The sequence below is a fragment of the Narcine bancroftii genome, chromosome 5 (assembly GCF_036971445.1).
Source record: "Narcine bancroftii isolate sNarBan1 chromosome 5, sNarBan1.hap1, whole genome shotgun sequence".
Lineage (NCBI taxonomy): Eukaryota > Metazoa > Chordata > Chondrichthyes > Torpediniformes > Narcinidae > Narcine > Narcine bancroftii.
Genome location: NC_091473.1, coordinates 243,517,234 through 243,542,463, shown reverse-complemented (window position 1 = coordinate 243,542,463; position 25,230 = coordinate 243,517,234). Strand labels below are relative to the sequence as shown.

Here is a 25,230-nt window from a genome sequence, read left to right as displayed (position 1 = left end):
TGGGTGACTGACAACTTTAAATTAATTAAGCTTATGAAGCACCTTATGATCTTTAATAACTGAGGTATTCATATTTTCTCATAGGGTTGTGGAATTGGATTTTACGACTTCTTGGTCCAGGCAGCAGTATAAATACGGATCAAGTAGGTGATTGGAAACCTGGACTGAATTAACTTGTGTCCACTGGCATAGTAACAAAGCAGCTTTCATGTGTGAGTGGTGGCAGTGGGCTGGATTATGCTCAGCTATTTTAAAAAAAGACATACAGAACGGTAACAGGCCATTTCAGCCCTCAAGTCTGTGCTGGCCAATTTACACCCCCGGCACATTTCGAAAGTGGGAGGAAACCAGAGCCCCTGGAGGAAACCCACGCAGACACGTGGAGAATGTACCAACTCCTTACAGACAGCACGGGATTCGAACCCCAGTTCTGATCGGTGGCATTGCGCTAACCGCTACACCAACCGTGCTGCCCTCTGTGGTCTATTGAAGAACATCACCAAAGCATTCCTAGAAATATGGGTTGGGAGGAATGTAATCAAAGCTTGATCTACCTCCAATAATGGTAATAATGGTAATGGCAAAAATGGTAGCAGAATATCAAGCACTGTCCCGCTAACTGTGTGTTAGCCTTTTCCTGAGCACTTTCCTGATCCACGACTGCATCGCAAGATCTAGCTCCAACAGTGTCATCAAGTTTGCAGATGACACAACAGAAGGTGGCTTCTTCAGCAACAAAGATGAGTTGCACTTCAGGGAAGAGTGGAAAATCTCATGAAATGGTGTGAGAGTAACAACCTGAGTCTCAACGTGAACAAGATGAAGGAGATGATCGTGGACTTCAGGATGAACAGGAATGACTACCCTCCACTATACATCAACAACTTTGTAGTGCAGAGCACCAAGTTCCTTGGGGTCCATTTACCTAGTGACCTAACGGGGACACACATCTGCTCACTTGTCAGGAAGGTACACCAGTGACTACACTTCCTGAGAAGACCAAAACGGGCAAGGCTGCCAGCCACCATCATGTCAACCTTCTAAAAGGAGCTCTATCAAGATGTCCTGCCAGCTGCATCATAGTGTGGTACAGTTGCTGCAGAGCATTGGATTAGAGGTCAATCCACAGGACCATAAGGGTGGCAGAGAGGATCACTGGGTTCTCCCTGCCCCTACTGACATGATCTAACCGGACTATTGTCTGAAGAGCGTGCACAAAATCCCACACACAGCATCTTTCGGCTGCTCCCATCGGGAAAGAGTTTCAGGAGTATCAGAGCCAGCACCACCAGGCTGAGGATCAGTTTCTTCCCATGGTCAGTGAGAATGCTGAACGACCAAAGGATCTGCTCACACGAACCATCCGAGGCTCTCATGTTCACGTAACAATATTTATTTATTTGTATATATGAATACTTGTTGTGCATATGTATTGTTTGTCTGTTATGTGTGATGTGTCTGGTTATGTGTCTGCGTGTTTTGCACTGAGGACCGGAGAACGCTGTCTCGTCATGCTCAACTTATGCAATCGGATGATAATAAACTTGGCTGGAGCCAAGTCTCTTTCCCACAAAGGTGGAGAGCAATTGCGAACACCCCTGAAAAGTTCACAGCCAGCCTCAGCAGGTGAGTGAAGTCCACCAGATGTGAAAGAAAATCCTTGCTTGGATTAGATTTTCTAGTTTAAGGCTGATTATCCAAACTCATACAGGAAGACCATGGGAGGTTAATACGCTCTGGAGCTGCAGGAGAGTCAGCCTCTCTCAGGAGGAGAGATAAAATAAAAATCACAGCTGCAGCAGATTTTATGTTGAAACATTTAACTCCCTGCCCCACCAGATTGCCATTTCAGATTATTAGGGTGGTCCAATGACGTCTGCAATGGATGTGGGGGTTGGCCTGGGCTGCGTGACAAACTCAAACTTGTTGCGAACAGCCTCTGACCCTGCTGCTACTTCAAAGACGCTTTGATAGCCATCAGAATGCTTGAAGAATGCAATCAGTGTCTTAGAGTGGGAAATTAAACCCACACAGAACTATACAGCTCTCTTTTCTTTGCACTGAATCATAAAAAAATCAATTTGTTTCAATTGTTTGTCAGTGGTTTGGAGTGGAGAATGATCACAACCAGCTAATTGCTCTGTACCCTTTAATCTCCAATGAAGCTCAGAAAAAGAATTATGCAACTTAAAATAAATGAGGTGAAAAAGAGAGACGGAGTTGGCGGGGGTGGGGGAGAGAAGATGCAATGTGTAGTAGATAAATTTGGTGGAAAGATGAGAGAATGTGTGAATGAGAACCCAACTTTGAGGTAGGGTAAAAGAGCACGAGAAATGAAGGGCTCTAGGGTGGCATGGTTAGCGCAACTGTATTATGGCACCAGCAACCTGGGTTTGAATCCAACACTGCCTGCAAGGAGTTTGCATGTTCTCCCTGTGTCTGCGAGGGGTCTCCTTGGGTGCTCCAGTTTCCTGCCACCCTTCAAATTGTATGGGGGTTGTAGGTTAATTGGGGCATTTGGGTGGCATGGCTTCATGGGCTGGAAGGGCCTGTTACCCTGCTGTAGGCCTAAATTAAAATTAAATTAAGAAGCATCTTCAAGAAGTAAAGAATGGTAGAGAGGCTTAGTAAGTAAATTCCAGAGTTCAAGCCTTGGCAGATATCCAGAAGCCTCGAGGAGCTGAAGATGGCAGGGCAATAGAGATGGGTAAAATGAAGGAGTGAGACAGAAGAGAGAGGTAGGCAAATACAAAGAGTAAACAGTTTGGTAGAGAAAAAGAAGAAAGCCTTGGGAAGTTAGGAGATTAAAAGAGCAAATAAGAAGGAACAAGACTGTGAAAGGGATGAGAGAAAACCGGAGAATAAAATGGAATGAAAAAACCGACCAAAATATCTCTTCAAATTCTATGATGGATAGGAGTGTTGAAAAGGGCCCTTCCCTATGAATTCATTAGAAGAAATTCCTAAGCGTTATACCAGGCCAGGCTGCCTGCGGTATTCAAATATGGGTCAATTAGACACCTAACCTCAGAATTGACAGGACAATGGACCACACTGTGACAAATTCCCATTTAAGGGAATTATCTACCATCCTAGCAAATGCTCCAAGCCTCCGTCACAAGCACACTCTCAGTTCCCAGATGCTTCTACATCTCAATCAGCGATTGACTTCTGTCACTGGAAGTTCCTGCTCTGACTCGGGAGGTGGAAGCAGGTCTCCCACTGCTAAGAGTGTACTTTAAAAAAAATCTTCAAAACACAAAGAAAATCTTGCACTTAACGGAGGCTTCACAGGCTGGCTATAGGTGGGGAGCACAGCTGCTCACTTAATCTCACCTTTCCTGATCCTCAACCCTTTCAAATTTTTTAGGCATACAGCACGGAAGCAGGTCCTTGCAGATCACAAGCCCATGCCACCCAAATACGTCAATTAACCTACAATCCCCGTATGGCTTTTGAAGGGTGGGAAGAAACCGGAGCCATGAAGACATGGGGAGAATGTACAAACTTCTTACAGGCAGTGCTAGATTCGAACCAGCTCACTGTTACTGTAATCTTCTTCTTCTTTGGCTTGGCTTCGCGGACGAAGATTTATGGAGGGGGTAAAAAGTCCACGTCAGCTGCAGGCTCGTTTGTGGCTGACAAGTCCGATGCGGGACAGGCAGACACGATTGCAGCGGTTGCAAGGGAAAATTGGTTGGTTGGGGTTGGGTGTTGGGTTTTTCCTCCTTTGCCTTTTGTCAGTGAGGTGGGCTCTGCGGTCTTCTTCAAAGGAGGTTGCTGCCCGCCAAACTGTGAGGCGCCAAGATGCACGGTTTGAGGCGTTATCAGCCCACTGGCGGTGGTCAATGTGGCAGGCACCAAGAGATTTCTTTAGGCAGTCCTTGTACCTTTTCTTTGGTGCACCTCTGTCACGGTGGCCAGTGGAGAGCTCGCCATATAACACGATCTTGGGAAGGCGATGGTCCTCCATTCTGGAGACGTGACCCATCCAGCGCAGCTGGATCTTCAGCAGCGTGGACTCGATGCTGTCGACCACTACTCTAACTGCACTGCCTGTTTTTAAAAAAATGTCTATTGGACTAAGCAAGTGAGGCTGTGGTTAGAAACCAGGTAATTCTGTTAGATCCAGCATTAGAATATAAATAATAAGTTGGCCTTTCAGCCCACTGGCCCATTACTGGTTCTTTGAAAATACGACAGAAACAAGTCCACTCCCACACTCTGCCATGATCAAGTTACTAATTCACTTTAGAAAGTCACTGTTGATTTTTCTTTTGCCACTCAGTGCAGATCTTAATTCAATGTATTCAAAAGAAGTAGTTCTCAATTCTCTTCAGGTTCCCTTACCCGTCACATTAAGCCTGCAGTTCCTGAATCCCTTGCCAACGGGGCTAATTTTTCCTTATTTTCTAGTAAATCTCCCCTGTCCCTTTCTAAAGAAAGGGCTTTTAACTCCGCAACTACTGACATGGATATCGGAGTAATTTTATGCTTATATTTTTAAAAATAGCAGCAATGAAGATTAGCTTCAAGACGATGAACAGACCTGACCCTGCTATGACCCTGGATGGTACATCATTAAGGTGACCCAATGACAGATTGTTGACTTCAGCTTGCCAATCTTTATTCATCCTCCTGAGAGCTTGATGTCCAAAATTACCCTTTCTTACAGTCCAGAAGAGACTGGGAGTTGGAGTGAATGGTACAGAAGATAAAATCAGCCCAAAGTGATGAAGATGTTACCTCTCCTGTAGAATGTCACACCAATGTTCCACTCTGCAAATTTTAGCACCTCTTCCCTGATTCAATACAAAGTCCTCCTTTCAACAGGTTTCTATTTAGTCTTTAATCTTTCCTGCCAGGTTATCACTCACCTCTCAAGATTACAGAGATTATAAACCAACCAAGAAATCCGATGTGTCCCAGCGATAGAAAAAAAATATCAAAACCCGCGACAGACACAATTCAACTTACTGACACATGACATGAGGTCATGGAAAATTTCTTTGGGGAAAAGTGGGCTGTCCAGGCCTCTGAAGTGTAATTTTAGCACTCCTGCTATCGAGTCCATATCGTGGTCATTCTGATCTCCTGCCAAGGGATCCTCACCTTTGGACAAAGCAACACGGAAGAATTAAAATTTGATTCCCTCTATTTTAAACCGATATGTGTGAAGGCATCATTCCTGGCACTATCATCCTGGCTGGGAGCCAACTGTTTCCAAATGTAACACTCCAATTTTGGTACATTTCCTATCACAAATGACTGCATGCAATCAACATGAGATGGTGGACACTAGGCATTGCAGTCCAGAAAGCAAGGGTAAGATTGGAGGGATTGAATGTGAAAATAACGTCTCCTCCAAAAGCATACACCTGCCCAACCAGTCGTGACTAGTAATTGCATCAGTCTTCATGGATTCCAGACTCTAAAAGTGTGTAGGAGACCCTCATTTGTTTGGGCAACACAGTGGCAAAAGGGTGAGAAGAAGTTAAACACAAAAGGTTGCAGACATCATGGTTGAAATAAAAACATGATGCTGGAGAAAATCAGCAGGTCAAACAGTGTTCTTTATGTAGCAAAGATAAAGATACATAACCAATGATTCGAGCTTGAGCCCTTCAACAAGGTATGAAAAATGTTGGCAGGTGCCTGAACAAAACGATAGGTGGAGGAGCATGGTCCTAAAGGCAGGAAGTAATAGGTGGCTAAGAGATGGAGGAAACATCAGCAAGCAGGGGGGAGGAGGGATGGGTCTGTGAATGGAGATGGTAGGAGGTGGACAGCTGGTGGAAAGAAGACAAAGGGAAAGGGAAGGGAGGGAGAACAGGGAGTAGGCTAGCAGAAATTGGAGAAGTCTATGTTAATGCCATTTTGCTGGAGAGTGCCCAGACGTAAAATCTATGTTGTTCCTCCAATTTACAGGTGGTCTTGGTGGGACAGTATGAAGCCATGGACAGATATGTCTGCATGGGAGTAGGACATGGGAGGAGAATTGAAGTAGTTGGCCACTGGGAGATCCACGTCACTGATGAGGATAGAGTGAAGGTACTCAGCAAAGCAATCTCCCAGTTTGCGCACAGTCTCATTGATGTAGAGAAGGCCACAAGGGTGCATCGGATGCAGTCGAGAACTCCCATGGATACAGAGGTGAAGTGTTGCTTCATTTGAAAGGACTGTGAGGGGGTCCCAAATGGTGGTGAGGGAGGAGGTGTGACACTTTTTGGTGCCAGTGCGGTAGGAGTGATTGGTGGGGAGGGATGAGTGGACAAGGAAGTCAAGGAGGGAAAGCGGTCCCTATGGAAGGCGGAGAAGGGAAGATGTTTCTAGTGGTGGGATTCTGTTGGCAAGAGGATGGCGCAAGGATCGCACTTTCATTTCCTAATATATCTTCAATGCAGGCAAAAAGAAAAGCAGAGTGCCACATCAAAATAATCAAGGATTCTTTCAACAACAGTTTCATGACCTTGGCATTGAGTTTGGCTGTCCAATCATTAGACAGAGCTTAATTTCCCAGAGAAGCAATCGCTCAGGAGAGTACAAGGATGCTGATTGTCACTTTAACAGAAAAGTGTCCAGGGTAAATATCAGAAAGACCATTGTTGAGGAATAATTAAATTTTAATACTAACCTCTTTCAAAGGCATTTTTGATATCATTAACTTCAATTTGTGACCCTGACACACGGAAAATCCCCTCGTGCTGCAGACCTTTGCAGAAAAATAAACAATAAATGAGATTATGAGCTGGGAGTCACCAACTCCATTATTATCCTCCCTATCCATGGGTAAACTGCTTGCTTCACCTTCAGAACCTTACTGGGACTGAACCCAAGTGAACTGACTGGTCACAGGAATGGATCGGCCTATGCATCGTGTTAAACCTGCAAGTTCGGCCCTGATCGATCATGAGTTGAAGATGTTCCAAGGATTAATGTCCTAGGGTTGCGGGAAGGATGAGTTTAAGCAAAGGGCATGCATTCATGTTGTCCCAAACAAGCACTGCAATGTGAAGACCTATTTGGTTTTGGAGGGCCCAACAATAAATCTACTCCAAGTTACTCCTCGGTCCTCCAATCATATCATTTCACATGCAAATAATGCAGGAGCAACATCAGCCACACAGGGTGATTCTTCCAGAGGCGTTCGATTGAATTTCTGGAGTGGTATCAAGCAATCCAGAAAAAACTACTTTTCAAAAGCATATGATGGAAAACAAGCAAGGTCACTGAATTAACAATTATTTGGGATTGGGATGGAGTTTAAGGTTGAATTCTGGGCGTCTCTCTTTAGCACCCTGACGAATGTGCAGTAGAGATTTACCAGAACAGCACTACATAGGCAGAGACTACTGGAGACCTATTATACTTTTAACATAGAAGATAAAGACGAGATATGATGGATGCTTTCAAAACTATAACATACTTTCATTGCCAAAATGACACAGCCAAATTAGCCTCACAGTTGGCGTATTTGTTAGCGCAACGTCTTTACAGCGCCAGCAATAGGGACCTGGGTTCAAATCCCGCGCTGCCTATAAGGTGTTTGTACATTCTCCCCGTGCCTGTGTGGGCTTTCCCTGAGGACTCCAGTTTCCCCCCACCATTTGAAATGTACTGGAGGTGTAGGTTAATTGGGTGTAAATTGGGCGGCACGGGCCTACTACCGTGCTGCATATTCAAATTTAAAATGTAATTTTTTAAAAAAAGGGCAGGAAAGTGAAATTAACTGAGGGTTCCTCTGAAGAACTGTCAGAATTGATATGGGCCAAAGAGCCTCCTTGTGTGTATTGCTCGTTCTTTATGTTTAGGCCCACGACATACCATGCCTCCTGATAAACCGGATGCAACTCTCCACCACCAAGGGAATGATGTGGCTTCCATCCTAGAAACAAGAGAAAGGAAATCTCAGCAGGGGCTGGTAAATCCGATAGAAAATCATCTTGAAATTTACAGCTCTCTTAATCCTTTCGAAACTGCTTTCCACAAGCCTGGAATTCCTCCAGACAGTGAGAACTATCTGGAGTGCTACACAGTTCCTTTACACGATTTACTGACCTATTTTTCCCCAAATGTATTTTAAATTAATACTTCCTAACAGCCAGCCTGAGTGCAGTTCTCAAACCCAATGAGTCTCACTGCCTCCCTCTTACAGTCTTGGCCAAGAAACACAGGAGAGAAAAAAAAAACAAATGTTGTCTTACTTGCTACTATTTCTACCACTCCAATGTCTAACCTCTCACCATATTATTTCTTGCCTCTATTTTCAAAGCAGTGCAGTCCATCTTCCTCTCAACTTTCTTACTTTGTCCAAATCCTTTCTTACACCCAGTTTTCCATTTCCCTTTCCATTCTCTCTGTATTAAGACGAAGACATTCCTTCTCTCACTCACTTCTGGAATCTGAAAACTATAGCGATCTTCACTGCCTTGATCTTTCCTCCCACGTTTAATCTATAAACCTTCGGAACCTAGTCATGCACTCATTTTAAATGTAGGTCATCTTTATTTTCTCCCACTCTTGAGATAATCAAACATCATAGTAAAACAAAATTCTGCAGACACCCTGACTGAATTAGAAATACGATGCTGGAGAAACTCAGCAGGCCAAACAATGTATTTTCTGTAGCAAAAATAAAGATACACAACCAACGTTTCAGGCTTGAGACCCTCATCAAGGCATGAGCCGGAAACACTGATTATGTATCTTTATTTTTGCTACATAAAGTACACAGTTTGACCTGCTGAGATTCTCCAGCCTCGTGTTTGTCTGATCAGCATTGTGCTTGGCCCTGACTGTTGCAGGGTTCTTCATTACTCTTCTCCAAACATCAGGGACTCACCTTACATTTAAATTATGACTTTTAATTCTTGTATATCATTATGAATTGTATTTGTCTGAACTCATCATCTCGACCAAGATGGCATGCTTATTTACTCTGTAACCGAGTGGCTGCAGACACTGGTAGAGAAAATGGAATTGGAAGAAGCTACTTCAGATTTGACAAAATTGTTCTTGCACCTCCTCTGTTAACAGAGTGGAAAGAAACAGGTTCAGCATCAAATACTCTACACAGAACACACATGTGAGACCTCTCTACCAAATGACTGAACTTGTTCCTGGATGTGTTGTGACCGGGCTTGTCCGGTGAAGCATTAACCTGAGACATCAAGGGAGCCTTGACACCAGACGTGTAAAGGAGACTCTATCATAGACTTCCATCCAGATGCAAAAGCCACTGGAAGCCAGATGTTTCCAAGCCACAATTAGTGAAAACGGTTCAAATTAAAAAAAAAATAGAGCTGCTGCTGTGATAACTACCTGTTTTCTCACGCTGGAGTTCCGCCGCCCGCTGCTCAGGACATGGCAAGAGAAAGGAAATAAATTTAGTACAACATGTTAAACATTGAAAATGATCTTGGAGGCTTATGGCTGCAAAAACCCAATACTAGTAAATCAAAATCATGCACCTGGATTGATCCTGTCAAAGATCAGGTTTTTGCTTTGATAACCCCATGAAGGTTAACTTTAGGCCCTGCATTTAAGACATTGACAATATAGCACAGTAACAGGGCCTTTCGGCCCTTGAGTGTTTGCTGCCAAATTACACCCAAGTGACCTACACCTTGGTATGTTTTTGAAGGCTGGGAGGAAACTTGAGTACCCGGGGGAAACCCACATAGACATGGGGAGAACGTACAAACTCCTTACAGACAGCGCCAGATTTGAACTTCGGTCGCTGGTGCTGTAATAGCATTACATTAACCGCTACGTTAACTGTAGTCGACATGCACAATTACTGCCTTGACTACAGGGAAAATCAAATACCAGTTCATCAGAATTCTGTTCTCAACCATGCCAAAACATTAAGATGTCCAGGATGGATGGTAGCTTGCTGGTACTTCCTGTCCACCAACTGTCTTTTCCAAATTTGGCTCATTATAAAAAGCCAAAAGTAGTAGAAGTCACTGAAAATCTTTCTTGTCTGCACGGTTTCTGGGAAAAAGGGGCATGACATCCAGCAATGCCAATGAGATGCATTTCCAAACTCTCCTTTGCAGTAGGCGAAGGTTCAACAAATTGGTCTCAAGTCTGCCGAGCTTCACACAGAACTGGACGTGAATACCGTTTGCAGAAAGGATCTTCTCAACTGAATGCAGTTTTAGATTTGTTTTTTTATTAATTAACCATAACATGGCAACATGGAAATTAAGGAAATGAAGAAAACTGCAGGAGTGAGGAAATTCAAGGCATGTACAACTACAATAACTGGACCCACCTGGCAATGGAACAGTCTGTCCTCTGGCCTAAAATAGAAAGAAGGGGCGGGGGGGTGGAGAGAAGATAAAACACAGAAATGTTAGTAATAAATTGAAACATGTTGTACGTTACCTTATAGAAACATATGAAGTTATGAAAGGCATTGAGGTAGGTAAGTTGTTTCCATTGGTAGGGGAATCTAGAACTCAGGGACAGAGCCTCAAGATTCAGGGTGGTAGATTTCGGACGGAGATGTTTTTCCCAGAGGTTGGTGAATCTGTGGAATTCTCTGCCCTTTGAAGCAGTGGAGGTGACCTCAGTAAATATATTTAAAATAAGATTGGATAGATTTCTACATAGGAAGGGAATTAAAGGGATATGGGGAAAAGGCAGGAAGGTGGAGGTGAGCCAGTCATCAGATCAGCCATGATCATATTGAATGACAATATCCGGCTCAATGGTCCGGATGGCCAACTCCTGTTCCTATTATGTTTCTTATTAGTACTAGGCCAGTAGTAGAAAGGTGTGATCACACAATAAAACTGTTACCCTAAGATCCAAGTACAAATGGCAGCATTTCAGATACTTTGTGGAAGAAGTTGAGGGTGGAACAATGACCAGATTTACCAGGTTGTATTCTGAGATGGGAGAGTCTGGATAGATGGGGTTTGTTTATCTTAGAGCAGAGGAAGATGATAGAGGTATACATAATTGTAGGGACATGTTAGGGTGAATAATGATAAACTTTCTATCATAACAGAGGTGACCAAATACAGATGGCATAGGTTTAAGATAGGGGGGGTAAGGGATCTGAGATTTCATCAAGAGAGTGGCTATAATCTGGAATGTACTCCTCGAGAAGATGGTGGAGGCAGGTACTCTCACAATATTTAATAAGTATGTGGGTGAGCAGTTGAATCCTTTGTCCCTTCTCACCCCATCTATCACCTTCTCGGCCCTCTCCCTCTCTTCTGGCTATTTTTCCTTGTCACACCTTCAGTTATGCTGCAGAGTTTCAACGTGATACGCTGAAAATTTCTTTCCGCTACAGATGCTGCTTGGCTTGCTGAGATCCTTCAGTAGCTGGTGTATTTTTTTTTACAGGAAGGATGCCTTTTAAAAAGAGGCCAGGATTCAGCCTGAGCCCATGCCTCATCCCCTTGTCTCTCAGCTCTTCTCTATCCAGATGATGCAGAATTCTCTTTCTGCAGCACTGCCTTTCCACTTCCTCTCCAGGAGTTTCCAATCCAAGATTCTTTGACCTACCCACTGTGGCAAAATATTAACTGAAATGAAAGAACCAAAAAAATAACGCTCTGAATTTTCAATCAATAATTACTATTTAAATGTTAGTCTGTGGCGTCCTCTCTCATTCTCCCTATTTCAAAGCTGAAGGCTGATTACATAATTAGCCTTGAACTGCCTCTGACTCTGTGCAGACACTCAAGATCAGCACACACAGAAGGCAGCAAGATACCAGCTGGTAATCTTTGCTACCACAGTGTATTGCATCTGCTCATTGATCCACTCTGAAGGTTTGACCCCACCCCGTTCACTCTCACCATTCAGTAATTCTAATCACCTTATTGGAAGGACTGCACTAATTTCTATTTATGAATAAAAGATCCCAAGACAAGTTACAAACACTATGAAACTATATTTGATAATGAGCTAAATTGTGAACTGAGGAACAACACCTTACTCAAAGAGATACAATTTCTGAGCTAGAATAAAAGAGAAAAGACAGGGAGTGAGGTTTAAGAAGGGAATTACAGAGTTCAGGGTAAGGTTAGTCATAGATATAATTGTCAAGACATGAAAAAGTAGTTAGACATTTTATTTCTCAGAACCATGGCTTGAAGACGTTAAGACATATAGAGAGGACAATATCACAGTTAAATTTCAAAACAACATCAGTGGGTTTAAATTCAAGGGATTTCAAGACCTGGAACTAGAGATCACAGAGAAATATCACTTTTGAGTTAGGATAGGGAAAGTAGTTTTAGATTACTTCAAATTTATGGATGTTGAAAGATGAGATAGAAGTCTGAAGAGCATGGGGATACCCAAGCCTGGGGCAAACAGAGGAATGGATAAGGGTTTCAGTCGCAGATTAAGTGGTGCTCACAGCAGAGTTAGAACAGGGAACACTACACCACAGTTCAGGCCCTTCAGGCCTTGATGTTGGGCCAACTTATTTCTTACCGAAATAAAATAATCCCTCCCTACCTCAAAACCATCCATTTTTCTTTCATCCATATGCCTTCCTAAGACTCTTTTAAATGCCCCTAATGTTCCAGCCTCCACCACCACCCCACCCCTGGCAAGGCATTCCAGGCTCTTTTTAAAAAAAATTAACCCCGATGTCTCCACTAAACTTTCTTCCCTTCACTTTGTACTGACATCCTCTGGTGTTGGCTACTCCCTCCATGGGGGAAAAAGGCACTGACTGTTTACCTTATCTATGCCTATCAGAATCTTGTAGACCTCTATTAAATTCTCTGAACAGAAATCAATCCTCTGACACATCGTTTCCTCTTTAAACTTGGGATGTTCATTCTGAAGAGTTCAGAATGATTCCTCATCCACAACAACCAACCCAAATATATATAGATATCAAAGATGATGCAAAAATGATTTACAGAGTTGAGTGATTTAATGAAGATATGCAGAATATCTGGAGCAAGAGCATAGCCAGAACACGGCAATTAAGAGTTGCCCTCAAGTCCAATTGCAAATTCCGCAAAAATCTCTTTCTCCAAAGATATTGTAGAATGTGGAACCTGTCATCAAAAGGTGCATTTGAGGAGATTATTGCTGATACAGCGAAGGGAATTCAGTTAAGTATGTAGGTGAAAAAGAAATAGCAATGGGATTGGACAAAGTAGATTGGATAAGGAATAACTTCCAGAATTACATCATTTGAGCTGAATGACATCTTACTATCTTGTAAGGTTCAACTGACAGTACCTTTTAAAGTGTACTTTGTGCTGGGAAGGTGAAAGATATTGAAAAACTTGTTAAGGAGCAGAGTTAAACTTCACATAAATGGGAAAAACTGCAAACTTTTGTCAAGCAAAAAGGACAAAGTGATGCAAGTAAGGAACAGGATCTTGTAGGTCAAACAACTTGCTGTATATTCCCCAAGCTCATTGGCAGATGGAGCTGTTGCGAGCTCAGCAGGGCAAACCTGGATCGGAAGCAACTAGCATGAAAAATCTGGGATCACATCAGAAGCCAAGCACCATCTCAGCAGATAGCAGGTGTGTGACTCAGAGCAGGTCTCTCATACCAGATTTTTCACCCCTTGATCTTCCTCACATTGTGTTTCTGACTTTTTAATTTCTAGTGGTATTTTTGGAAAGAGAATGTTACAAGAACATTAATTCTGTTGGGCAGTACGGTGCAACCCCAAACAATATTTTGAGTGGCCCAGGAATTGATATTATGACTTTACTGTACAAGGGCTTAGCCCCACAGTCTACTAATCAAATATTTATGGTCTGAACTGTTCATTACCACAATGGGCAATGGATTTGAACATTAGACTCAACTATAAGAGAGAAAAGTTAACTGCAAAGAAAAATAAGGACATGCGCACAGCTCTTAAAGCATTTAAACTACAAAATTCCAAATGGAAAATGCTGGAAATGTTCAGCAGGTCAGGAGCATCTGTGGAAAAAGAAGCATAGAGAAAACAAGTCAGGTTTTCAGTGCAGAGAAGTGGGAAAGAAAGGTGTTTTCTTTTTCCTGACCTTTTGCATTTCTGATGAAGAATCTTGGATCTGAAACACAAACTCTTTCTGTTTCCACTGATGCTGCCTGACCTGCGGAGTGTTTCCAGGATTTTCTGCTTCTCATTTCAAATTTCCAACATCGGCAGTTCATTTGGATTTTCTTGAGAAACTACTTGTTGAATGCATTTGATTCTGAGCTTGCCATTGTATAAATTTAAATAAACAAAAATTCCTCTTCTCTTTAATCTGAGTACTGTTACTGAACAGTCAAAGGATGGTACTCATTCTCTCTCCAAACAAGAGGCTTGTTCTTTTCTGGAATGTTCCAGGATAAGATTCAAGGTTTCACCCTCTGGTTTCTGTCTGCTTGCATTCTCTGAGCACGGAGGTGTATTTGGAAATCCAACAAACTAACGCACTCAAGTTTCAGGAAAGCTGAGATTATGGGTGTTTAATTCGAGCTCCATGTTCCTGCACTGTTTAAAACGTATTTAAAAATAATACAGACAGGACTTCTCTAATTATTCCTGAGGGAAAGAAGTTTTGGATGTCATGGGTTGTTTTGCAGGTTGTTTTAAAAATCATAGGTTTGGAAGGAAAGCAGATCTGAGACAGAAAAATCCAGGAACAGACTGGAACAAGCCGGCTTCAGTTTAGTTGGCTGTAAGCCCAGCCAGGACTAGCAACTCCCATTGAAACTTATTCCTGTTACTTTTACATAAAGAGAAGCAAGATAAACAGGGGTAGTTTAAATATTTTACTACCATTTACTGCTTCGGAACTCAATATTAATCTATTTGTCTCTTACATTGTAGTGGAGAGAAAATATTTCCATTCAAAGAAATTAGATCTAATATTCTGAATGCAAGCCTCAAATGTTCTGAAGTTGTGTATTTATTCTTTACAATTTTGTCCATATTTTGATTGGATTGGATAATTCTAATTAGTTCACTAAAATCAATACAGTATAAAAAAAATTGAACTTAGCTGATGGATTTAAAAAAGTATCTGTTTCAGAGATTTGAATTAAGGAACCCATTTTCATGGGTTTTGAGCCAAATTATACTGAACAGACCTCACACTCCATTGACTGATTAATTATGAAAGGGATTAACAATATTTCCTACTTTCTCCAAGAGTCTTTTGCAGAAGATCATGCTTCGCTTGCAGTTTGGTGATCAGATTTCTGCCTTCAAAATACTCTTTCAGTTTCTATAAGACGGGGAGAAAAAAAAACAGCAAGCGATCACAAAGCAGCAAGCAGTTTACAGAATTGTGCTAAGTGCCCCTTGAACAATTCACTCTCCTTCCTGAGCTGAGGTTGAATGGGCATGCCTGTGATTGGCTCAATCGAGCAAAAATGGAAATGTTAAGCACACCCAGGTCACCATGGATGCTGAAACCAGAGAGGGAAGACCAATCAGCAATCAACACATGATAATGATGGTTATGCCAATAGTCAGGAAGCATGGGCCCCATTTTGAGAGTGGTAAGGTTTCATCGAAACATGGAGAGAAATGCACAGGCCTAGGAGAGGAAGTAACAGACCAAAACTCATGGATGGGATGTGGTCACCCAATTCATGTGAGGCATGCAAAGACCCAAATCTATGGAGAGGGATGCACAGTTCCAGTTCACAGAGAAGGGTAGACAGGCTCCAGTGGAAAGGCATGAATCCACAGGCCCCAGCCTTTGCATCGCAACCCACAGGCTGAGTTCCATTGAGAGGGATGCAGAAGGCCCAAATCATGGGTAGGCTCAGGGAAATATCAACCCCATCTGGAGAAGGGGAGAAGCAACCATAGGCCAAAGCGAGGGATTCCCCCAATCTACGGAGGGCAACATACAGGCAACATTTCATACAGGGGAAAGGGTGAAAGCAGGCTCCAGTCCACGGAGAGGCTCACATAGGCTCCAATCCCTGGATGGCGCGTCATTGCTTTCTGCCAGAGAGAGGATCCAACCCATGGTAAGGTACACAAAAGTAGTCCCAGGAATGGGATGGACGTCCAGTCCGTGGAAAGAGACATATACAGGCCCCAACACATGGTTGAGGATGCAGAGATTTCAATCCATGGACATTGATATGCATTGCCTTGGGACATAAAAGGAAGTGGTTTCAGCCCTTTGAGTTTATATCAGCTCACAAAGTAATTCCATTCCTCCAGTGTTTTCTTTCCTACTTTTTCCATCAGCTCCTCCCCTCATTCTTTCTCTCACCCACACAATACCAGCAATTTGAAGAGTCCAAGTAACCTTGTGAGGTTAATTGGCTGGAAGGAAATCAGGATGCATATGGTAAACCAGATGGTTAGGACTATCGTATAAGTTTGCTGAAGAAATTACACTTGGGCAAGTAAAGAGGCTTCCAGACAAAATGTGACCCACAGAATTAAATTTAAATTTAGACGTACAGCACGGTAACAGGTCTTTTTGGCCCACGAGTCCAAATGACCTGCAATCCTGGTATATTTTGAATGGTGGAATGAAACCAGACTACATGGAGAAAAAGCCAGAGTTGAACTCTGTTACTGGCACACTGTAACAGTATTGTTATTGGATGGGTCACGTCTCCAGAATGGAGGACCATCGCCTTCCCAAGATCGTGTTATATGGCGAGCTCTCCACTGGCCACCGTGACAGAGGTGCACCAAAGAAGAGGTACAAGGACTGCCTAAAGAAATCTCTTGGTGCCTGCCCCATTGACCACCACCAGTGGGCTGATATCGCCTCAATCTGTGCATCTTGGTGCCTCACAGTTCGGCGGGCAGCAACCTCCTTTGAAGAAGACCGCAGAGCTCACCTCACTGACAAAAGGCAAAGGAGGAAAAACCCAACACCCAACCCCAACCAACCAATTTTCCCCTGCAGCCGCTGCAACCGTGTCTGCCTGTCCCGCATCGGACTTGTCAGCCACAAACGAGCCTGCAGCTGACGTGGACTTTTACCCCCTCCATAAATCTTCGTCCGCGAAGCCAAGCCAAAGAAAGAACAGTATTGCACTAATCGCTGTAGTAACTGTGCCATCAGCTAGTTAAGTTTGCCTTGCCATCCCAACATTTTACCGTGAAGTAGAACTGTTCTGTCTCCTGTTGATTTGCTCGCCTCTTGGCAATGCTGGGTTTGCTCATGAAGGTTTCTGAAAGGGTAGATTTGACAGACTCAGTGGAGTTTGTGTACTGGAAACAGTCAGCAACATCAAAGTCTTCAATGGTGACAATATCTTGAATTGTTTGTAATGTTGCTTCCATGGTCTTCTTCACCTGTGAAGACAAACCAAATTAATTCATTACTGCAAGGTAATCCATGACAGGACCCCTATCTGTAACTTTCTAGAAGTCTACATGCAACTGAACCATAGCAGTCATTCAGAATCATATTTTTTATTTTTAATTATTTCCTAGTTGTTATTTGCATTTATGAGCTGAAAATAGCTAAAAGTATCGCACATCCCAGAGATGTAGATTAGGCTTGATATGTAACAGTTGCTTTACAGCGCCAGAAACCTGGGTCGAATCCGGCACTGTCTGCCAGAAGTTTGTACGTTCTTCCCTTGACTGTGTGGGCTTCTTCCAGGTTGCTCCAGTTTCCTCCCACCCTCCAAAATGTACCAGGTTGTAGGTCAATTGCATGTAATTAGGTGGCACGGCTCGAGGGCCAAAAGGGCCTGTTGCCACGCTGTATGTCTACATTTTTTTTAAAAGGTGCTGAAGTTATCACAAGAGAATTTGTAATTCCTGCAGAGGTGCCAATGAGATGGAAACAAGCTAATTTACATGGCGAATGATGGGGTCCTGGGGTGTATTGGAGAGCAAAGAGATTTGGGGGGTACAGGTACATAGGTTCAGGAAAGTGGTGACACAAGTAGACATAATGGTGAAGAATGCATTTGGCATCTTTACCTTCATTGGTCAGGACATTGAGTCCAGAAGCAGGGGATCATGATGCAACTGTACAGGATGTTGGTGTGACCACACTTGGAATATTATGTGCCGTTCCAGCAATAGAAAATATATTATTAAGATGGAAAGGGTGCAGAAAAGTTCCAACAGTGTTGCTCTGATTCTAGGGCTTGGACAAGGAGAGGCTGTAAGTTTTCTTCATGGAGTGTACGTGGCCAGGGGGATCCCAACAGAGGTTTATAAAATCATCAGGGCCATAGATAAGGTAAATAGTTAGACTTTTTTCCTCAGAATAGGCAAATCTAAAACTAGAGGGCCTACATTTAAGATGAGAAGGGAAAGATTTAGAAGTGACCTGAGGAGCACTTCTTCGGAGGATGGAGGGTGTATGGAATGAGCTGCTAGAGGAAGTGGTAGAACCATTCTAAAGACACTTAGATAAGTACATGGATAGGAAAGTTTTAACGGGATATTGGATGGTCGCAGCAAATGGGATCATCGTGGTCAGCAAGGATAAGATGGAGGTCCTGTTTGCATGGTGTTGAACTCTAATTTGACTACTTTCATTAATTAAGAACAAACAAACCAGTGTCATTATAGATCAAATAGCAAATGCCAAGTGCTTACATCAAAGTAGCTCAGTCAGTGGTAACTGACATAGTTGCAGTAACTGCAGGTCCTCTGACCAAATGCTTAAATATTTTTTGAGGAAATGACATCTAAAGTATACACTGGAAAGCTTATATATAGTGAACCTATTCTTCTTACAACCCTTCCATAACATTCAACATGAATGGTTGCTACACAAGTTTAAGGCGATGAATGTCCTGGGTAAAACAGGAATGCGCTAACAAATATTGAAAGAAGGAAGCAAATGATATTATTCAATAGTGGGTCAGGCCAAAACGATGTGCTGAATTGGTATACACAGAGATCAGTGGTGGGTGAGATCATCTGTAGAATGAACCCAAGAATGCTGCTTAGAAGATCTCCTCACATGGAATGGGGGGGGGGTTCAGGTTTGCATTGTAGATCGCAGAGATGACAGTGGACTTCAACAACTTACCACAAAACCAGAATTTCAACAGGGCTCAACAGTTAAATTAAAAAGGCAATTCCTAAACCACGGGATATATTCCCTTGAATTTAGAAGCTTGAGGGGTGATCTGATTGGAGTTTTTAAGTGCAGAGTAACCCCACCCCCCGGATCTCTGGAGCAAAATTAGATAAGAGGGGACCATAAAATAAATGAAAGACTACAGAGGAAGAAAATCTTGAAACACTTTTCCCCATCAACAATACAAGGTGACTGAAGTATTCTCATACAAATACTATGGATGGTCCAGGTCAAATGAAATGTTCAAGATTTTTCAGATTTATTGTCACAGTACATACATAACATCACATATAACCCTGAGATTCTTTCTTCTGTGGGCAAGGTCGAATTACCACTTATTGGGAGTGAAAAAAAAAGTGACTCAACTTACACAATGTAATCTTACAAAGCAATGTAAAAAACTGCAATATAGAGAGAGAAAAAAAATAAGTAAAGTGCAATTACGAATCCTTAAATAAGTCCCTGATTGAGTTTGTTGTTGAGGAGTCTGATGGTGGAGGGGTGGCAGCTGTTCCTGAACCTGGTGGTGCGAGTCTTGTGGCCCCCACACCTCTTTCCTGATGGCAACAGTGAGAACAGAGTGTGTGTTGGGTGGTGTGGATCCTTGAAGATTGTGCTGCTGTCTCACGGCAGCATTTCCTATAGATGTCCTTGAAGGTGGGGCAAGTTTTACCTGTGATGTCCTGGGTCGTGTCCACTACCTTTTGCAGTGCTTGTTGTCCCCCTCCCAGACCGTGATGCAGCTGGTCAGCACACTTCCCACCACACATCTGTTGAAATTTGCCAAGGTTTCCGATCTCATGCCAAACCTCTGCAAATTCCTGAGACTAAGATTAATTAGAGCTTTGTTAGAAAAGTTAATAAGGGTCATGGAACTTCAATGAATTGGGTATAAGTTAACTTCGATCTAATAGATCAGTGGAACAGACTTGAGAAATTAAGTGGCTCCTCCAGTCGAAAAGTGTCCAGAAACAACAAACTGAAAGGGTGAAGAAATTGAGATTTTTCAGACATCAAGGATAGCAAACAAAACTTTGAAAAGATTAAATGACACCAAATGTAATAGAAAAGGTGAAGGCACAGGGATGGCATGGCTAGCTCAGTGCTTTTACAGCGACTTGGGTTCAAATCTGGTGCTGACTCTCAGGAGTTTGTACGTTCTCCCCGTGTCTGTATGGGTTTCCTCTGGGTGCTCCGGTTTCTTCCCACCCTTCAAAACATACAGGGTGGGGGGTTGTAGATTAATTGGGCGGCAGTAGGCCAGAAGGGCATGTTACTGTGCTGTACATCTAAATTTTTAAAAATGCAAGCCTTTGAAATTGAATTTGAAATGAAACATGTGAAATGTAGAAAGACATTGGTACAAAGTGGGAGTGCTGGGCTGATTTCAAGAAGCCATTGTTCACACAGAAGGCAAACGTTCACTCTTACTGGAGTCAAGCAGCAGACTGCAAACCCCCTCCAGTTACAGAAAATGTCTGCTTTGATCCTATTGACCTCATCCAGTACTGGTCTGGGACTGGGAGTTTGATCAGTCTGCTTTTGTATGCAACCCATTCACCCACGACCAGATGCCTTCAGGCAATGAACTGGGCCTGTCCCACACACCAACCCAGACAACTGTTCTGCGGCTGCACAGCAGGAATACCAAGAGACTCACCTCTTCATTCTCAATCTTCAGAGTGGCTAGCCTGGATTGGAGCTGTTGGCACCGTTGCACCAAATCCCCCTGCACTGGCTGTTGAGCACACAGGTGAGAAACCTGTCGATTACAAAAGACAGCAAATTCATAGTCAAGATTCCTTTCCTGTCATGTAATAATAAAAACATGTAATATTACACAAAATTGCCTTCTGCCTGACATAAGGCAGACAGAGTCGCATTATTGCTGCCCAGTGCCCCTTACAGAAAGGGAGAAAGAGAAGCACAAGAGAGTCCCTTTAGTGACACACTAGCCCCTTTCACACTGGCTAACCTTTAGATTGGCCGTTCAGTGAAATGGTGAAGGAAGCTAGTTTTGCCTTTCACACTGGACCACTATTAACCGGTTGGTTCGCTGTGTCCTTCACTCATCACAAAGCACCCCCATGGATAAGGGATGTTATCTTCCACTGGTGACATCTGAATGATGCATCGAGGCCTAAATCCTGATCAATGTATTATGATCTTGTAGTTCAGCAAAATTAATTGTGCCTAATGTTAACATAGTTAACATTATGCACAGCACAGTAAGAGCCCTTCAGCCCCTCTGGTTGTGCCGACCTATATAAACATTTATAAATTTAAAAAGACCATGGGAAAGAGTATAAACCACAAGCTGCACAATTTATAGACTGTGGGAAAGTCCTAATGGTAATAACGCACAATTTATAAAGAGCGATGGCGGACCTGCCCTCCCAGAAATCCATGCGGCAGAGAAAGGGCTGCATGCACGGAACATTCATGGAGGGGTTTCTCTGCCTCATGGAATTCTGGGAGGGCAGATCCGCCACTGCTCTCTTTTCTCTCTCATGTTGCGACTTTCCCACGGTCCTTTAGAAATTTATAGGTTGGCAAAGTTTATATCTTCTTTTTAATCTTTTGCTTCCATCACATTCCTGCACTCATACAAAATCGTCATCAAAGAGTCACTACTTTGCCCCTGGATAGTTCATATCCCTTTCACACCGGGCTAATCGACACGTAGGTGTCAGTAGATGCCGGGGATGATACAACTTACCTAGGTTGTGTCATCCCTGGTGTGATTTGACGCCTGTGTGCCAATTAAGGAGATTTCACACTGGACCCTTAACCGGTTGATTGTCTGTCAATTACTAGGACAAGGTGCCAGTGTGAAAGGGGCTACTGAGTGTCTGTGGATTCACTTCCAGTGCTCCTACAGCCTCTGCAGTCACACAGAGTCAAGTTTGATTCATCGGCAACTCAAACTCCAGATTCAAACCTCCAATACGATCAGGGAGCCTTCAACGCCCAAGGCCATGCCTATTGGCATTTCAGAAAGAAGAGAAAGGAAGCTGCAGTGTACAGTTAAAAACAACAAGAACCAATTTGCATATCACCTTCGCCCAAAACAATCTATCCTGAGTAAACAAAGAAACTACATTGAACTGAGGGAACACTGACATGCTGACCACTGCAAAAGTTTAATAATAACCTTCCCCTTGGGATGTGAGGTAATAATAGAATGATTAGTTACAGTACAGAGGTTTGCTTGTTCTTAGTGGATTGAGTTGTTCCAGATTGTAAAACAATTGGGTGTTCTTAATCAAATTCTGAAAAGACACTGACGTAGAAACTTCCCACTATCTGGCACTGAAACCGATTTTGTACATGCTCCTTTATTTCACTGTCAGGATGTCAACATTGTTGCCAAACTTTGAATTAATTGCAGATTCACTAGTTGTGAAGTTGATTGTATGCTTTCTTCTTGTATAACCATCTTACACAAAACTCTTGGATAGGCAATGGATTGGCTTGAGGATATGGACAAATTCTATCCAAGTCAAGATGGTGAGCAGCGTAGGAGAATAAAATGACAGTAGTGGTGTTCCTAAGATATTGCTACCCTTTAATTTCCCCATGGCAATGAGATGAATGGCCTTAATTCTGCTAAGTCTTAAGGATTGCGTCACACAGAAGAACAATGATGGGTCTGGGTCTCTCCTTGCATAAAACTACGGTACAATTCAGCTGGGTCCATAGTGATCCTTGGTCTACAGTCTGATAAATGCAGGTCATTATCTGTACAACTAAGATTTGGTGTTAGTTTGTCCATCGGGCACACAAAACTCAAAACGGTCAACCAGTTTACCTATCTCGGCTGCACCATTTCATCAGATGCAAGGATCGACAACGAGATAGACAACAGACTCGCCAAGGCAAATAGCGCCTTTGGAAGACTACACAAAAGAGTCTGGAAAAACAACCAACTGAAAAACCTCACAAAGATAAGCGTATACAGAGCCGTTGTCATACCCACACTCCTGTTCGGCTCCGAATCATGGGTCCTCTACCGGCATCACCTACGGCTCCTAGAACGCTTCCACCGGTGTTGTCTCCGCTCCATCCTCAACATTCACTGGAGCGCTTTCATCCCTAACGTCGAAGTACTCGAGATGGCAGAGGCCGACAGCAGTGAGTCCACACTGCTGAAGATCCAGCTGCGCAGGGTGGGTCACGTCTCCAGAATGGAGGACCATTGCCTCCCCAAGATCGTGTTCTATGGCGAGCTCTACACTGGCCACCGTGACAGAGGTGCACCAAAGAAGAGGTACAAGGACTGCCTAAAGAAATCTCTTGGTGCCTGCCCCATTGACCACCGCCAGTGGGCTGATGTCGCCTCCAACCGCGCATCTTGGCGCCTCACCGTTCGGCGGGCAGCAACCTCCTTTGAAGAAGACCACAGAGCCCACCTCACTGACAAAAGGCAAAGGAGGAAAGACCCAACACCCAACCCCAACCCACCAATTTTCCCCTGCAACATGTCTGCCTGTCCCGCATCGGACTTGTCAGCCACAAACGAGCCTGCAGCTGACGTGGACGTTTACCCCCTCCGTAAATCTTCGTCCGCGAAGCCAAGCCAAGAAAAAAGAAGAAAAAATGCTGGTGCATAATACCAGTACGGTAGGTCTGTAATAGTATAATTCTGGGGATATAGATCTTTCAAAAATAACAAGAGTATTGCCCATCAACCAGTAAGACAAACATTACTTCAAGTTTAAATGCATATACTCACCCCGTCACCCATGTGTGGTTGGAAATCAAACTTTGGAGGCAAACAAAACACGGTGTGGTACAATTCCATAAGGCGTTGCTTATCATTAGTAGCTTCTAGGCTGTCAATGGCATTTTCAATAATTTCCAGCCCTTCATGTTTGGACTGTTCAACATTAATCTCAGCTGAAAGAAATGTCCTCATTGCACGGTTCAGACTGGCATGGTATCCAAGGTCACAGCACTAGAACGAAAGAACAGAGATTAGATCTGTCGACGGACTGATTTCATTGAATTCTTGTATATTCCCAATGTTAACAAAAAAAAGGAAGATCAATGACTATATTGGCAGCAAGCTTTTAATCTGGCAGCATAAACTGAAAAGGCTGATTACAAAAGTATGTGGAGCCTTTCTTCTGTTAACAGAAGAAGGCCTCCAGAGCATGGAAGTTTTGCTTTTTCTCTACACAATACTGATGAGGTCTCAGGTCTCCATTTTTATGATTACATTAGGAAGGGATCAAAGGTCTGGAGAAAGGACTAGACAAGTTACTAAAATTGTGCTTGGGAGACAAGGGACTCCAGATGAGTGGAAAGCCTGGAGATGTTTGGATCACTCTCTTTGAGTAAAAGAGATTAAGAGATGATAAAAGGTCTCAAATTTCCTCTGATCCTTTTCATTTTATTAATCTGGGTACTGACTGCGAGGCCAGCATTTACTGGACTAACCATTCCTGGTTTCCTTTAAAGTTAGAGGTGAGCCATCCTCTTGATCTGCTGCAGGCTTTGAATGTGAAGATACTCCAACAACCAATGATCTGTCATGCAACCTCCGAAAAAAACTGGTGACACAGATTCACTGATGGACTTTGAAAGTGAATTGGATAAATACTGTCCTTACAGGGAAAAGGGAATAACTTTGTGTGGATAGCTCTACGTAAGAGCTGAATTGTTTCCTTCTGTCCTGTTTTATTCTCTGATTCCAGTGTAACCAATTTAAATGAAGGACTCAAGCCCAAAACATCGGTTATGTACCTTTATCTTTGCAAATATAAAGAACACGGTTTGACCTGCTGAGTTTCTCCAGCATTGTGTTTTTACTTCAATCATGGTGTGCTTTATGCCTAACCAATCTAAACAGTCAGTATCCAGGAGCAAGCTTTTGTAACATGATGCTAATCTTGAGATGTTCAGGGAGAAAACTGAGACCCAGATTTCCCATTACCCCCAAATTGTGAGCATCTGTTTACCTCGAAAACATGAGTAGCTTATAACCTTTGCAAAATATTCAACCTTAGTGCCTTCAGCAACACAGGTACAGAAATAAGTTTGTTGCCATTCAATTGGACCATGGATTCTCTGTACCTTAATCGAGTTTGCAAAAGAAAAATCAAAGAATCCAAGATTGAAATCTTCACTTAAACCTCAACATTTTTTAGGAAAATGTTTGAGATTTACTTTAGGATTTCTATTTAGCACGATTTCTTTATATCTATGAACA

The 25,230-nt window shown here is 42.9% G+C and overlaps 1 protein-coding gene across 8 annotated transcripts in view; it reads right to left on the bottom strand.

Annotated features, from left to right (window-relative positions):
- srgap2 (SLIT-ROBO Rho GTPase activating protein 2) overlaps window positions 1–25,230 on the bottom strand; it is a 182,245-nt gene that overhangs the window by 33,234 nt on the left and 123,781 nt on the right. For all 8 annotated transcript variants that reach the window (XM_069941877.1, XM_069941878.1, XM_069941880.1 and 5 more), the window contains 9 exons: window positions 23,752–23,973; window positions 20,677–20,778; window positions 17,063–17,260; window positions 15,125–15,209; window positions 10,280–10,307; window positions 9,322–9,352; window positions 7,825–7,885; window positions 6,635–6,712; window positions 4,978–5,112 (listed from right to left, as the gene is read on the bottom strand). In XM_069941877.1, coding sequence (XP_069797978.1) covers window positions 4,978–5,112; window positions 6,635–6,712; window positions 7,825–7,885; window positions 9,322–9,352; window positions 10,280–10,307; window positions 15,125–15,209; window positions 17,063–17,260; window positions 20,677–20,778; window positions 23,752–23,973 — 940 coding nt within the window. The remainder of the gene's footprint in view (window positions 1–4,977; window positions 5,113–6,634; window positions 6,713–7,824; window positions 7,886–9,321; window positions 9,353–10,279; window positions 10,308–15,124; window positions 15,210–17,062; window positions 17,261–20,676; window positions 20,779–23,751; window positions 23,974–25,230) is intronic.